Source organism: Doryrhamphus excisus, chromosome 1, assembly GCF_030265055.1.
Source record: "Doryrhamphus excisus isolate RoL2022-K1 chromosome 1, RoL_Dexc_1.0, whole genome shotgun sequence".
Classification (NCBI taxonomy): domain Eukaryota; kingdom Metazoa; phylum Chordata; class Actinopteri; order Syngnathiformes; family Syngnathidae; genus Doryrhamphus; species Doryrhamphus excisus.
The window spans coordinates 9508268-9522613 of record NC_080466.1 but is presented as its reverse complement, the minus strand read 5'-3'; the positions used below and the strand labels follow the sequence as shown (position 1 = coordinate 9522613).

At 41.7% G+C, this 14346-nt stretch overlaps 1 protein-coding gene across 4 annotated transcripts in view; it reads left to right on the top strand.

Annotated features, from left to right (window-relative positions):
• Positions 1–12638, top strand: part of sdk1b (sidekick cell adhesion molecule 1b) — a 260867-nt gene extending 248229 nt beyond the window's left edge. For all 4 annotated transcript variants that reach the window (XM_058079957.1, XM_058079948.1, XM_058079965.1 and 1 more), the window contains 9 exons: positions 4981–5167; positions 5235–5372; positions 5452–5613; positions 6376–6501; positions 7534–7698; positions 8058–8195; positions 10715–10838; positions 10916–11045; positions 11412–12638. In XM_058079957.1, coding sequence (XP_057935940.1) covers positions 4981–5167; positions 5235–5372; positions 5452–5613; positions 6376–6501; positions 7534–7698; positions 8058–8195; positions 10715–10838; positions 10916–11045; positions 11412–11720 — 1479 coding nt within the window. In that variant the 3' untranslated portion in view covers positions 11721–12638. The remainder of the gene's footprint in view (positions 1–4980; positions 5168–5234; positions 5373–5451; positions 5614–6375; positions 6502–7533; positions 7699–8057; positions 8196–10714; positions 10839–10915; positions 11046–11411) is intronic.
• The last annotated feature ends 1708 nt before the right edge of the window (positions 12639–14346 follow it).

Sequence of the window (14346 nt, the reverse complement as noted above, 5' to 3'; positions counted from 1 at the left end):
ATATTTAACCCTTCTATCACATGACGGCCCTTGTGCCTGAGTCACACTCCTAAGAGACCGATGGTATCATGCTGCCCTCAAGTGCTTCTCCAAAGGGGCTACCTCCATGTTTGTGAATGTACCGTAGCTTGTGCCCTTTTCTTGCAGAATACACATTTGGTTCCTTTACAATCCAAAGCAGTTTTGTGCACTAGTCAGTACAGCGCTCTCGCATCATAAAACATTGATTTAATATACAGGTTGTTTTAAGTAATATTTTAACACTCTTAATTGATATCCAAGTGCAAAGATAAGCAAACCTCTATAAATGAATGAAGTCAACTATTCTGTCTTCACTCTTAAGACAAATGATGGTTTTGTTTACATTTTTAACTGCCACATAAGTGTAAAAAAAATGCAAGCCACCGTTAATAGACAGTAGAGAATTGTTCTTCCCTTCTCGCTAAGTAATGATGCATACAATTTTACTGCTTTCTTCTTTACTTCTCATTTTCTTCTCTCAGCAACCATGCAAAAAAGCCCAAGACAAAGCAAAACACACACCTCGTGAACTGTTGATTTATGTGACATCATCATATGTGAAAATGTTGTACAGTGTTGTACAACTTAAAGGGGAACTGCGCATTTTTTCACAATCCTTATGTTAAACATGAACGCATATATATTTCCCTTTTCTGTGCATTATAACACGAGAAAGAAAGTTAATATGAGCTAGCTCAGTGGTTCCCAAACTTTTTTTTTTTTTTGCAGTACCCCCTTTTTGGAGATGAAATTATTTTCAGCCCCCCACCACAATGCCTACAGCGAGGAGTTGTGTCATTCCGCCCAGAAATATAGTATTTTGTGTTAGCTGCTACAATAACAATATCGCTGTAGCCCGGTTAATATACAGGTCAGTTATGGAAATCAAACACTGTTGGCATTTTTTTGAAAGTTTTTTGTTCGGGCTTAAAAAACAGCTGTGTCCCAATGATGTGCATTGTTAGCTAGCTCATACTAAATTGTTTTCTCACATGATAATGCACAGAAAAAAAGAAAGAAATGTGTGTTCATGTTTCACATAAGGATTATGAATGATGGACAAAATTCCAATAAAAATGCAGTTCCCCTTTAAGCAGCATTCAACATTAGAGGGTCCACTTTATATTGAAACACTAAGCCGCCCAATGCATTATGACGTTGTTTTCATTCAATTAGCACGTGCTGCTTAAGCTAAGAATAAATGAACAACTAAGTGAAAAGTACTGTCAATTCTGCTTTGGCTCTTTTCTCGTGCTAAAAGCTCTTGTGAATACAAGATACAGTACTTTTTTCTAAAAGTCATTTATAATGCACGAGGCTCAGCCAGCACTGTTGTTGCAATTACTGTGAATCAGATAGTACGACGACTTTTCAGGCACTTCCCATGTCAGGCCGCGTTCGTTTCAGGCATTAGCAGATTCATTTATTTCCTTTACACGCAGCAGGGATCCATCAATGTGTTGGGCTTTGCTAAAGTGGAGAAGAAAATGAAGTTGCACTTGCGGTGTTATGGGTGAGAGACGAGCTCTTTTAATGCATTAGATGCATTTTACAGAGCCATTAGTGGAAGTAAGTTAGAAAGTGTATTGCTCACTTCTGTTGCCTGTTAATCATTCCATTCAGCCTGCTTTATTAGCGATAGATATTGACTAGCATGTGAAAGTGTTTTCCGTCTCTATTCACCAAGTCATTTTTCATGTCAGCAACATTATAAGGATCTTAACCAAGAATGATGCTTTCATCAGTCGACACGGCCAAAAGGGCCACAGAAACAATATTCCACCAAAACACTGGGTAATAGCTTTGCATTTGTTTTAGACTGGAGGAATCAATTCCATTTTGACAACAACAATGCCTAAAAGTGGATATGACCATCACAATCGATCACTAGGTGAGATCGGCTCATTTCGGCTGTCAAAGTTACCATGGTTACATGGAGCTGACCAAAGAGACATGTATATGTGGCATGTAAAGGAATAAGAACAGTGGAACCATATTGCATTTATTTACTCAGCGTTATGGTGAATGTGATGATGAGCTGATGGAGGTTTTAAGGTGCCTGAAGTTGTTGTTGGATGTGGGAAGCTAATGCAAGCAAAACATTGTTGTCCTGGCCGTGAATAGTTTCTATTCTTCACTGTGTGTAGCTGTAGGTAGTTTTACTTCTAAGGAGTATCCAAACTACAGGTCTCTACACTACAACATCATCTGGAAGAGGAAGTGAACTCTGGAAGACTTCCACTGGAACTGACAAAGTGTTTCTTAAGTTATATATAAAATACATACATTCATTTCTACCGCTTTTCCTCACGAGGGTCGCGGGGGTGCTGGAGCCTATCCCAGCTGTCTTCGGGCAAGAGGCGGGGTACACCCTGGACTGGTCGCTAGCCAATCACAGGGCACATATAGACAAACAACCATTCACACTCACATTCATACCTATGGACAATTTGGAGTGGCCAATTAACCTAGCATGTTTTTGGAATGTGGGAGGAAACCGGAGTACCCGGAGAAAACCACGCATGCACGGGGAGAACATGCAAACTCCACACAGGGATGGCCGAGAGTGGGAATTGAACCCTAGTCTCCTAGCAGTGAGGTCTACGCGCTAACCACTCAACCACCGTGCCGCCCTAAAATACATACGTACATACATAAATGAACATTTCCATGTCTGTCTCCTCTTTCTGTGGCGGCACAGGATCAATTAAGCACTGCGCTGTTGATAGGATGAGACATTCAAGCGCACTGGAAACTTTGAGAGTGAGGCATTTCAGACATCAAGCAGACAGAGGATGTAAAAATGCTGGCGTGATTGCACGCCTGCTCGCCGGTCTTATGAAACGGCCCCATTGCTAATAGTGTGTATGTGACATGGGCCAACACTCCTGATTCTGAAGGCCATGGGCAGATTATATTGACATGGCAGCAGAGAGAAGTGGACATCTAATACGTATAATACGTACATATACACTACTGGAAGCAGTGAAGCCAAGAGACATGGCACGCTCTGAAATAAAGATCATAGACAGTTGGGAATAACTGAATACAGTTTCATGTAAATGTATGTCAGTACTTTACAATAGTGATTAGGCCACTGTTTACTGGGCCTAACAACTACTACCACTACCTCCTGTACATTTTTTACCATTGTTCAAAATTCAAAATAACCACTGCATAATAAAACTAAAATAAAGTAAAAAATGCTCGCCATTGGCTGCATGGTGACCGAGTGGTTAGTGCACAGGCCACACAGCTAGTAGACCCGGGTGCTACACACTCTCTGTGTGGAGTTTGCATGTTCTCGGGGTACTCCGGTTTTCGCCCACATTCCAAAATTAAGTTAATTGGTGACTCCAAATTGTCCATAGGTATGAATGTGAGTGTGAATGGTTGTTTGTCTATATGTGCCCTGTGATTGGCTGGCGACCAGTCCAGGGTGTACCCCGCTTCTCGCCCAAAGACAGCTGGGATAGGCTCCAGCACGCCCGCGACCCTCGTGAGGATAAGGAGTAGAAGATGAATGAATGGATGGATGCTGACCATTTACCTGACAGATATTTCATGCGGGGATGATTGGCAGTTGTTTTGCTACAGTATGTATTCAATATGTATTCCTGGAATGAATGTAGCCTTGTGATGATTGATTGTACTGTGCATTCATACCTTGTATTATGTTCTCTTTTTGTCATGTCTTGGAAGGTTTATTTTCTGGTAATGTAAAACATGCCTTGATTGGGCTGTAAACATGCCACTCAATGTATTCATATTTGTCATTAATAGTTAGTAATATAGTAGTAACATTCATAGTAGGGCTGTCAAGTTAACACGTTACGGACATGTGATTGGGGACCCCTGCCTTACAGCATGCTTTGGGATATGATGTGTTCTTTTACACATGTAAAAAATAGAGTAACTATGCCACTTTTATAGAATTTATTATGAAAGATTAATGTCTACATCAACATGAGGTTGAATCATATGAAAGCATATTGTTTGTACACTGTATCAAATCGTTTCAAATTGTTCATTTTTTAATTGTATTTTAACCCGTGTACGGCGGTCGAGTGGTTAGCGCGCAGACCTCACAGCGAGGAGACCATGGTTCAATTCCACCCTCGGCTATCTCTGTGTGGAGTTTGCATGTTCTCCCTGTGCATGCGTGGGTTTTCTCCGGGTACTCCGGTTTCCTCCCACATTCCAAAAACATGCTAGGTTAATTTTTGACTCCAAATTGAATTGTTTGTCTATATGTACTCTATGATTGGCTGGCGACCAGTCCAGGGTGTACCCTGCTTCTCGCCCAAAGACAGCTGGGATAGGCTCCAGCACCCCCGCGACCCTCGTGAGGAAATGCGGTAGAAAATGAATGAATGAATGAAGCTGTGTACCTTGATGCTTATTGTTTGTGTAAACCTCTTTAAAACAACACTACTTATTATAGATAAAAACGTTCGATCTGCAATTAATTGCCATTAATTATGAATTAACTGTGGACCATAGTGTTATTAAGCATCTTTACATATTTTAATTGACAGTCCTATGTAGAATAAATTATAAAATGTAGTATTGGAGTAGGAGTAGTTTGTTTGTCATGTTTATTGTGTAATATAAACACATAGAAATGCAATAATTTGCTCGAAAACCTCCTTTCTTAAATTTTGATGTTCCCTCCATAAATAGCAGCATGTCACCATGGTCCAAATGGGACTTACAGTATATGGACTTCATAAAAGTTATGTGCTCTCCCTCTCAGCCTTGTCCTGTATCCAACGCCCTCGTTCTGCTAGTTAAACAGCATGTCAGGCATTTATTTTAGCAGGATTAATGAGTAGGTGTTCAGGAGCAGAGAACATGAAGTAAACACAGCACACTGTTGACAAGACGTTCAGTGATGAGGTGACGACAAATGGGCCGTGGAAGAGTCACGGTTGTTTACAGCGTAGTGTTGTGTTGTAGGTCCACTACTGGCAGAAGAACAAACAGAACCAGACTGAGAAGGTGAAGGTGATTTTTGTCCCAGACACCCACGTGCACCTGAAAAACCTCAGCAGCTACACAGCTTACATGGTCACGCTGACTGCCTTCAACACGGCCGGGGATGGCCCACCCAGCGACCCCCGTGGTGCACAGACACTGCAGTCTGGTAAGTAGTGGCCCACTTTTGTGCTTCCTTCTGTGAGCCTTTTTTAAATAGTCCATCCTGGTTGCAGCTCCCAGCCAGCCCAGCTACCTCTCCTTCTCGGAGGTGACTGGAGGAAGTGTCAATGTGTCCTGGGGGGCTCCTTTAACCCCTAACGGTCAATTGGAGGGCTACCGAGTCATCTACCAGCCCACCGCTCCTGTTCAAGGTATATACATACCTGTTGTAAACACATGAACGCTACAAAATGACCAACATGTCACACATATGACCGCTTGTGAGAGCAGGCGTAAGCAAAGTGGTGACGGTGGACGTGAAAGGCAGCTGGCAGCGATGGCTGAAGGTTCGAGACCTGGTCAAAGGAGCCACCTACATCTTCAGCGTCCAAGCCCTCACGGTCAGCTACGGAGGCCCCATCCTTGCGAACGTCACTGCAGAGGCAGTGCAAGGTGAGCATGATTGTGTCTCACTTTCATTTAGAAATAATGACTATGACTACTTTCTATCACAAAATGAAACACTAACAACTATTGGCGCATATTAAAATCAAATGAATGGGAAAGAGGGAGCAAAAAATAGTATTTCTGGCAATAACTGATAAATAGCCTGCATTTATAAGCACCCTTTTCACAGAGAAGACCTTGTAAATTAGTTTTGTTCACACGCTCATTCATACTCTCATTATGAAAGCTGGAACAGGTGCTGTTTGAAGGACAATTTCTCATGAGAAAGCAACTTTATCCACATCAGTCTCTCAATTTCTCACACCAAACAGTTCATTTTATTACATTATATGAAAGAATCTAAAGCCTCATTACAAACAAGCAATACAAATTACATTTTTTTAGTTCTGTGCCACTTTTAGGCACAGTTAGGTTTATCAGTAATCTAATGCATCATCCATACATCCATTTTCTATATCACTTATCCTCACTAGGGTCATGGGGGTATGCTGGAGCCTATCCCAGCTGACTTTGGGCAAGAGGCGTGGTACACCCTGGACTGGTCGCCAGCCAATCACATGGCACATATAGACAAACAACCATTCACACTCACATTCTGGACAATTAACCTAACATGCATATTTTTGGAAGGTGGGAGGAAACCGTAGTACCCAGAAAAAAAAAACACGCAAGCACAGGGAGAACATGCAAACTCCATCATGAGACTTTTTTAAAAAAAAGAGTGTGTATCCTCATCTATCCTTGCAGGCACTCCAGGGTCTCCAATGGAGCTCTCCATCACCAAAGCATCCTCTGCCCTCACCATCCACTGGTCAGAGGGCGACAGCGGCGCGGCGCCTGTGAGCGGATACGTGATTGAGTCACGTCCCTCAGGTGAACTCTACTTTTTTAATATGCGCCTTTTTAACACATAAGAGGTTAAACAAGAGAGCTTACTGTGCTAATTACCTCACCCTAATTTCCTCATTAGATTATCAGAGATGTGATAAAGTCAACCAGCATGAGTGGCAAATGATTTAATGACTGATGTAGTGATACTGACTGCATTGTAATATCTTTTTTATGGATTGTAATATTAACATTCACAGTAATCAGGTCATTACTGATTCAATATCTTTAGATTTAGAGCTACAATGACAGTCGGTAGAACGCAGATTGCATCCAAGACCAGATCTTAATCACCAAATTATATTCATATGTAAATATATTCAATAATGCAATTTTTTTTCCATGTCAAACATCAAGAGAAAACGTTTTTTCCTAATTCAGATATTAACTGTGGAGAATTAACACTCGTAAAAGTCTCAATATTACACCAATAATAAAGTCAGCGAGAATAAAGCCAAAGTCATTTTCAGCAAATAAATACACAAAATAATTAAATAGATTTCACAAACATGAGAAACACCAACACCTCCACTTGCACCTAACACTTTAAACTTGTACAAATTTGCAAATGAATGTGCACAACTTGCACTCCTTTCCTGTGGATGTGGCGCCACCAGCAGGAAGTACAAGGTACCTCAAAAAATGCTGCATTCTGCTATGATGCAAATTACCACTGTATACTTGTACATGTGTTACAAGAAATATATAGTCGGAATACGGTGAGCATAAATCAGCCTTAAGATGAGGATCTACTTATACAAATATTGAATATTAATTCATTGATTTTCTACCACTTATCCTCACGAGGGTCGTGGGGTGGTTGCTGGAGCCTATGCCAGCTGTCTTCGGGCGAGAGGCGGGGTACACCCTGGACTGGTCGCCAGCCAATCATAGGGGCACATATAGACAAACAACCATTCACACTCACATTTATTCATACTGTGATTCCCATAATATAACATACTGTATATTCATACTGTATATTGATTCTACCTCTCTCTCCCGCTTTCTGTGTAGATGAGGGTGTGTGGGACTCCTTCATTAGACTCCTCTCTCCTAGCACCAGGTCGGTGTCGGTGCCGCTGGAGCGCCTTCGTCCCGGGATCAGCTACGAGTTCCGAGTCATTGCTGTCAATCGCTTTGGTTATGGACAGCCAAGCACGCCGTCTGCTGCGCTCGCTGGTAAACATTCACACACACACTGACGGCCATCAGCCTAACATTAAGAAAGTGATTTGATGAAGCTCGAATTGAACCTGCTGCCACCTTGCTTGATGTACGTAGCTGAGTGAAAGTCCTCCCAATGCTAATTTGGAAGTGTACACCTGCACAGGGGACAACCTCCTTGACATTGGGATTCATACATTACTCACAGGGGGAAATTGGAGGTACAATAATAATAGTAGCAACATAAACAAATATTCTGTATGAATAAAGAAGTGCATTAATAACCATGTATGCTATGCACACTATGTGACTGCATCCTAAATAAATGCATATATTCTGCTAAGAAGCAGTACCTCCAATGTTGTCTTTTGCAGCGCTATCAGAGCGTCCGTTCTACGAGGAGTGGTGGTTCTTGTTGGTCATGGCCCTGGTGGGACTCATCCTCATCCTCATCCTGGTCTTCACTCTGCTGCTGCATGGACACAGCAACAAGTACAAGGCATGCGGCACAGGTGGGCCCCCCAAGATATTCTAATGACTTTGACATTTGAATGTGCCACGATCACATGTGGGCTTTTTACGACGTGCACAACATTTTTACATTTTTGAAGACATTTTGTTTATATTATTCTAAAAAGTAGACTATTCTCCGTGCAACACCGCCTGGAGCAACCTTGTTTTTGCACCGCAGAGGAAAACAAGGTCAACTTTGTTCTTTATCCTGCAGGCTTGTTGCCCTCAAGCTGTGTCAAAACAACCAAAAAATGAATTAAAAATATACACTGTGATTTTCGCAATATATTCTCAGGCGGGTGCTGAAAATAGAATGCTGTTAATTAGTCCTCAATGTCACTATAGGCTCTAATGTCGTGATCATGTTGACACTAGCCTGTGCTGCAAGTTGGCCACCAGTTGCAAATGTCACATTTAGTGCTGTTGAGCCTTCATTGAGAGATCCTTTAATAGGAGCACAGCCTATGCCATTATACCAACATTAATTATATTGTATACATAAATCATTGAGGTTATTAGAGTGGTTATCGTATGATAATTAATTACCTCCATCAAGGTAGGTGATTACATTCAATTTACACATAAATAATAACATGATTAAAATCATCAGTACTGCTTAACAATGAGGCTACGTTTAATAAAGGTTGCCGACTTTTCAATAAGAAGAGTGGCTATTGGCTGTCCGAGAAGATGCCAGAAATATCTGGATGATGTCATTATCTAATTTACATATCATTTGCATATGATGTTGTAGGAAAAAAGCAATTACATTTAGAAGTACAATAAATTTCACTAAATTTGTCGCTATTAGCTTATAGAGGAAATATGTCGTCAAGGGGGGGTTGTCACCAGATCTAGCGACAACATCGCCAAGTTGCCAACACTGCCTAATACATTATTGTTTATTAATGCTTGGCAAAGATTTAAAGTACTTAACCAGAATACCATATAAAGAACTTGCCAAGTAGTGAGGCAGTCATATTTGTTGAAAACCTTTTATAAACATTTAAAACCATCAGTTAATAAATGATTCATATAGTTTATTTTGTATTTAATAATGCAGAAGCAACATGATTATTTCTCTGGTGTGGTCCTATGCCAGCCACCCAGACAGATGCTGCAACAATCGGTTTGCATAACCAAACAGTTTCTGCACAAACTGTCAGAAACCGTCTCGGGAAAGCTATCTGTATGCTATCCGGATGGCTGGTCTCATATCATCTTGGAGGTGAAGAAGCCTGATGCGGAGAACCTGGGCTGGTGTGTTTACACATGGTCTGTGGTTATGAGGCCCGTTGGATCCATATCTATACCGCTTATCCTCAAGAGGGTCGCAGGCATGCTGGAGCCTATCCCAGCTGTCTTCGGGCGAGAGGCGGGGTACACCCTGGACTGGTCGCCAGCCAATCACAGGGCACATATAGACAAACAACCATTCACACTCACATTCATACCTATGGACAATTTGGAGTCGCCAATTAACCTAGCATGTTTTTGGAATGTGGGAGGAAACCGGAGTACCCGGAGAAAACCCACGCATGCACGGGGAGAACATGCAAACTCCACACAGAGATGGCCGAGGGTGGAATTGAACTCGGGTCTCCTGGCTGTGTGGCCTGCGCGCTAACCACTCGGCAGCCACCATCTGTTGCAGTAAATTAATTCACTTCCTGTATTCCATATGTGATTTTTTTTTGTCATGTTGGAATATGAAGGCCAGTTTGATGTCCAGTGTTTACACTTTTTTATACACTTGCATTGCATTATACCCTACATTACATTTTTTCATATTTCTCTCTCGTTTAAACACTCTCAAAATAGAAATTCCGTAGGAATTTTAATGTTCACTTTCTTGTACACAATAAATTATTCACACGTATTTCACGCCTCTGACCGTGCTTCGTCCAAGACTTTTATTGTGGCCAGTCTAAGGCACACCTGTGCAATAATCATGCTGTTTAATCACCATCTTGATATGCCACACCTGTGAGGTGGCTGGATTATCTCCCTAAAATAGATTTGACTTCTCTACCTCCTTTTCAAGTCCTAATACAGGGGTGAGCAAACTACGGCCCGGGGGCCACATGCGGCCCACCAAGTGTTTGAATCCGGCCTGCCAGTTACTTTCGGAGTATTTCAACTTTTAATATGTCTTATTCAGTTAAAAAATGTAAAATTAAATTTTGTAGTTTGAGGGAAATGAGGACATATAGCTGATAGTATGACACTTTTACAAATAAAATTAGACAAATAATTCAAGGCGGACTGTTAGAATTATGAGCGTAAAATTGTGTGTGTGTGTTAAATATATGCTCTGGCCCCCCGCACAATTTTGTTAACTCAACGCGGCCCACAAGTCAAAAGGTTTGCCCACCCCGTCCTAATATTTCTTAAAGCTCATTCAGTTTATAGTTGATGAGCTTTCTTCTGAGAATGTTCCTGCACATACAAAAAAAGTCGGTGTAAACTTCTTGATGGTGAAATGTTCCTTCTCTCTCCTGCTCCCGTGGTCCTCCAGGGAAGCACATATCATCTGCAGAAGAGTCGGTCACTCTGGACAACGGAGGTTTCACCACACTGGAGCTCAACAGCAGAGCGCTCACCAACACCAAGAACACTTTCCTGAAAAAGAACGGGACCAGGTGCCAATTCCAACTCCACCAACTACACACACACATACATTGTGTCCGTTTTAAGACTTTTGTGTCCTGGTTACCAGGTCACCTCCTCGACCCAGTCCTGGCGGCCTTCACTACTCGGATGAGGACATCTGTAACAACTATAATGGAGCTGTTCTGACAGAGAGCACCACACTCACTGAGAAGCCAACTGAGGTGTCGGAGTCAGAGGTAGCCCATCTTTAATATGCCCAATATTGTGTTTATTTATTCCAAGTTACAATGGAATAAATCACATCACTCAAATCACAGTTCCACATGTACAAAAGGAGTAGGAAGAAGAAGAGCTTATTTAATCCTACCCACCATCCGTTTCCCATCTGTTGCAGTAACTTAATTCACTTACTGTATTCCATATGTGATTTTTTTTTTTGCCATATTGGAATATGAAGTCAGCAAGACTATTATTTTTTGGAAATGTAGGATTTTTAAATGACTGGATCTCATTAATGTGTGCGGATGAACCAAATGTCTGTCAGTTTAATTGCATCTTGTTGAAGTGTAATCATCTGACTCTCGTGCTCTGCGCGTCCACAGCTGACAGACAGCGACTACGAGGACGAGCAGCCCAAACACTCGTTTGTCAACCATTACATGAGCGACCCCACCTACTACAATTCTTGGAAGCGGCAGCCCAAAGGCCTCAAGCCGCTTGGCTCACCTTTCAGCTACGAAGAGTGTGCTGCCGCTGCCGAATCTGAGCCGTACTACCAGACCGTGGTTACCCAGCACAGCACAGGCGGCGTCTACACACCCACAGGGCAGCGTGCACACACGCAGGCCAACGCCAACACCAACCCACCTGGCTCGCGCACACCCGTGACGGGCTTCTCTTCATTTGTGTGACTGCAGGGACTTCGTGTGCACAAAATGACACTACTCTTGGAAGGAAGCCGGGATCAGTTTGAGCCCTCGGTGGCTCCAATAAAACTAAAACAACACCTTCCACTTGTTTCACAAAGATCTTCACTGTGTCAGAGCGCCGCTCTGCAGCTCCTTCATTCTTGAGTGTCACTGTGCTCTCAGAACACACACACACTTGGCGTCTCCACATTCCCACTGGCGAGGTGTACGCTGTAGAGCCTCTCAGAGAAGAGCGTGGTGAAGGACATGGAGAACATGGAGGAATCAGCACAACGCTTTTTGTCTGTTGTCTCTTTTCGCACACAAAAAATACACACACTGTCTGATGGAACATTGGTTCGGGAGAAGATGGCACAGAAGTAAGAAGAGACTTCTTGTGCACAAACGGAGAACAAGTGTGTGAACAAGTGTGTGTGTGGCACTTCAGAGTTTACTTAACTTATTGTTTGTTTTTCTTACTAATGCTTTTCATACCACAGCCTCCCAACCTGTGATGCTTGCACTGAGCTGAAGCCTGTTGTGTTATCTTTCAATTTCATTTGACACAAGCACGTGTGCGAACACAAGCATGCGTGCGGAAAACGGCCCTTGCTGATCAGAGCGTGTGCCATTTACATGTACGTATGTTTCTATTTTTTAAGGTGAATTTTGTAGAGGGAAACCCTTTTACTTGTGTGATGTGGCTCAGACATGTGTGTATTTATTAAACTGTTTATAAACTGTAAAACAGTTCAAGGTGGCTGAGCTTTGACTCATCCAGAACCGCAATCTTCGGGCCCGGCTGACACACACACATACTTTGTACTCGTCATGTATAATTTAACATTTGTCCTACCACCCAGCCAGCAGCCTCTAGCACTCTGTCACACGTTTTAACGCCTGTATGGTGTGTGAATAAAAATGGTGATTGTTAAACTGTGTCTGTCACCTGATTTGGTCACACGTTGAAGAAAAAGACCCATATTATAAAATCTCAAAGGCTCTACTTGATGTTGATGTTCCATGGTTAAGAATCTTACTTTGTGCACTGCACTTAGTTGGAAGTGTACAAAATGTCTTGCTTAAATGTAGAATTCAGATTCAAGTACAGATGAGCTGTGTCCAAATACTTTAGTTTCCACAGTGTCTTGTCCACCAGTCAGCTTAATTTGTCCTTCATGGCTGCTTTCCTGTCAATGTGAGTGTGAATGGTGGTTTGTCTACAGCAGTGGTTCTCAGTTATTTTCTCTCAGAAATGCTTTCATGCCCACCCCCCTCAGACCCCCACACCCCCAATTTGAGATACTGTTGACAAATTGATCATATCTGTTTATCTATTTTTTGCTTGTCACACTTAAATGTTTGACATCATCAAACAAATGTAAATATTAGTCAATGGGAAACACAACTGAATGAAGCTCTTTATTATTAACCCTTAGATGCACGAGTGACTGGACCCCACACTCTTCCATAAGTGGGTCAAAAATGACCCATACTAGAATTAATGCGTTTTTATGCCAATTTTGCCATTTTGGTTAGGAATAATCACTTGTATGATATTTAGTATTATATTTAGGACCACACAAGAATGATTTCATCCAACATCTGTAGGACCATTTCAGCTGTGTATCTAGCAGCCAAGGCATGGATGAGGAAACAAAAGAGTAATGCCCAACAATACATTATAGTAATGTTAGCCAGCTTGTGTCAGCTAGTTATAAAGTAGGCTAATTTGTTGAGTCATGAAAGACACATACACAATATTATATGAAGATAATACTTGTTGTGTTAGCACTTTATGTGTAAAATAATCTTCCTGGGGGGTAACACTTCTGACATTGTCTGTGTGGTCTACAGTTAATTTATTCCTGACAGCCAAAGTTGATAAGAATCAAAGGTTCCTATTGGATTCTGTAGAAAATGCATGCGGGTCACTTTTGAGGAAGGTTGGGGTAGTAACACAAAAACAAAAATTTCTTAAAATGTATAAAAGTTTAGTTAAAAATGTGAATGGCATGATATTAAAAACATGTTTTTTTAGGAATACCTGGAATATAAAATGCTGAAAAATTTTCATTACCAAAATATTTCAAGAACAACAACCTGACCAGGTCAATTTTGACCCACTTATGGAATGTTGGGGTAGTAACACAAACACTAAAATTTATAAAAGGTAAGTTAAAAATGTGAATAGTATGATAGCAAAAACATGTTTTTGAGGAAATTTTCATGACTAAGGGTTAAGGGAGAAAAATATCCAACATCAGAGAACATCATAGCAACAGTAAAACATGGTGGTGGTAGTGTGATGGTCTGGTGCTGTTTTGGTGCTTCAGGTCCTGGAAGACTGTACATCCTATGTGTTGGTCTTCATCATGGCCATCTTGCTTGGAATGCTGGTGGCTGGCATGTCAGTCGAGACCAAGAGTTATAGGCTTTTTCCGCGGATGCTGTCATCACCACTGGTTCAGACCAGCACAGGAGGATGAAGGTTGGATCACTCTCGAGTGTAGCCGTCAGCACATGATTGGAACAAGCACAGATCCCACCTCCACTTCTAGTTTCTATGTTTAGGTTTAGTTTTGATTTGATTTTAGAACTAATGATGCCTTTTTCTTTGTTTTTGCTC